The sequence below is a fragment of the Nipponia nippon genome, unplaced genomic scaffold, assembly GCF_047370975.1.
Source record: "Nipponia nippon isolate SJK-2023a ecotype South Korea unplaced genomic scaffold, ASM4737097v1 scaffold_5, whole genome shotgun sequence".
NCBI lineage: Eukaryota > Metazoa > Chordata > Aves > Pelecaniformes > Threskiornithidae > Nipponia > Nipponia nippon.
The window spans coordinates 3142944-3144406 of record NW_028262369.1 but is presented as its reverse complement, the minus strand read 5'-3'; the positions used below and the strand labels follow the sequence as shown (position 1 = coordinate 3144406).

At 53.9% G+C, this 1463-nt stretch overlaps 1 protein-coding gene across 2 annotated transcripts in view; it reads left to right on the top strand.

Moving 5' to 3' along the window:
* The first annotated feature begins 29 nt into the window (after positions 1-29).
* PARN (poly(A)-specific ribonuclease) overlaps positions 30-1463 on the top strand; it is a 64418-nt gene continuing 62984 nt past the window's right edge. Inside the window, exons 1-2 of one of the 2 annotated variants that reach the window (XM_087731466.1) lie at positions 30-166; positions 547-624. In XM_087731466.1, the coding sequence (XP_087587592.1) occupies positions 148-166; positions 547-624 (97 nt within the window). In that variant the 5' untranslated portion in view covers positions 30-147. The remainder of the gene's footprint in view (positions 167-546; positions 625-1463) is intronic. The other variant, XM_087731465.1, reaches the window with a different exon arrangement.

Here is a 1463-nt window from a genome sequence, read left to right as displayed (position 1 = left end):
CCCAGGAGAAAATGGCGGCCGCCCCGCCCGCCGCCTCAGGGCGCTCACGTGGGCGGGGCGGGAGGGGCGGCTTCCGGAAGCGCTCGGCGGCGGTAGCGGGTGGTGCCGGGCCGGGCCGAGCCCCGGGCGGGCTGGTGCGGGCGCGGGATGGAGGTGATCAGAAGCAGTGAGTGACCCGCCGCCCCTCCGCGCCCTCCTCGGGTCGCGGCCGCGGCGGGAGGCCCCGAGCCGGCGGTGTTAGAGGGCGTCCCGATGTCCCGGCTTCCCTTCCTCAGGCTGGCGGCGGGGTCCGGCCTCAGCCTCTCCGTCAGGGGCGAAGGGGGTCCCCGCTCCTCCCCGCGCCCGTGAGGGACCGCCCTGAAGGGGGGAGATGCGGCGGGCGGGCCTCCGCCCGCGCCCCGGGGCTGAGGGGGCGGTGGGCCCGGGGGTGTAGGCCCCACCGGCCCCGGCCCCCCGCTCGCTGGCAGGCGCGGGCCGCCTCTGCCGCCTGAGGGGCGGTGGGAAGTCGTTAGTAGTCTCAGGTGTTTTTTACCCCTTTACCCGCAGATTTTAAGGATAACCTAAACAAAGTTTATGAAGCCATTGAAGAGTCGGACTTCCTGGCCATTGATGGGGAGTTTTCAGGTACAGCCGCGCTTGTTTTGTGATTGTGAACTGTTGGCAATATCTGTGTGAGGTCCCAGGTGCCCGGGTCTGCTCATGTATTGCATCTCCATGTTGGCTTGAAAAAGTAAAGCTAAGGCTACCGCAAAATGATTAAGCCACTTATTAGATGTGTGATAGCAAGGTTTTGGTCAAGGAAAGATAGGTGTCATACTTGTGCTGCTTCTACTCCCTCCCCACAGTAGTCTTTTAACATATTAATTAATTTTTAGCTGCAACTCAAAAAAAGGTTTTATACATGTCACGAAAGCAAGAGATTGGCATAAATAAGGGAGACCCTGCAAGTGCTTGGACAGGGAAAGACAGCAATAAGAACTTTTACATTTGTAAACCCCGGAGGGTCCGCGCATCGCAGAGACGCCTTACTAAGTGCTTTAGCTTTGGGATACGGAGTTCAGTCAACCGTGAAACATAAATGCGATCACGATTAGGTTTTGTTAGATGTGGTGCTTATGGAAATACGGTTGTTATGTGTTGGTTAAGGTGACTCTGCTATTCAATAAATCTATGGACAGCACTCTTCCCATTTTTAGTTTGACTTTGATCCTGTGTTGTGTTGTAAAGACCCATCAATATTATGTTACTGGTAGATCTTTTCATGTTACTATAGTGTAGAGCAGGAACCAGAGCAGAAGAGCTTTTGCAGCAGAGCTTCACTGCTGGAACACTACCATTGAACTGGGTGGCTTTTATGCCAAGATGTATACTTTTATGCAGTAGAAAATCTTTCTCAACTGAAATAATCATTAAACATGTACTTTAAGTGAAAACATTTTTCTTAAATTAACAGTTGTTGGATT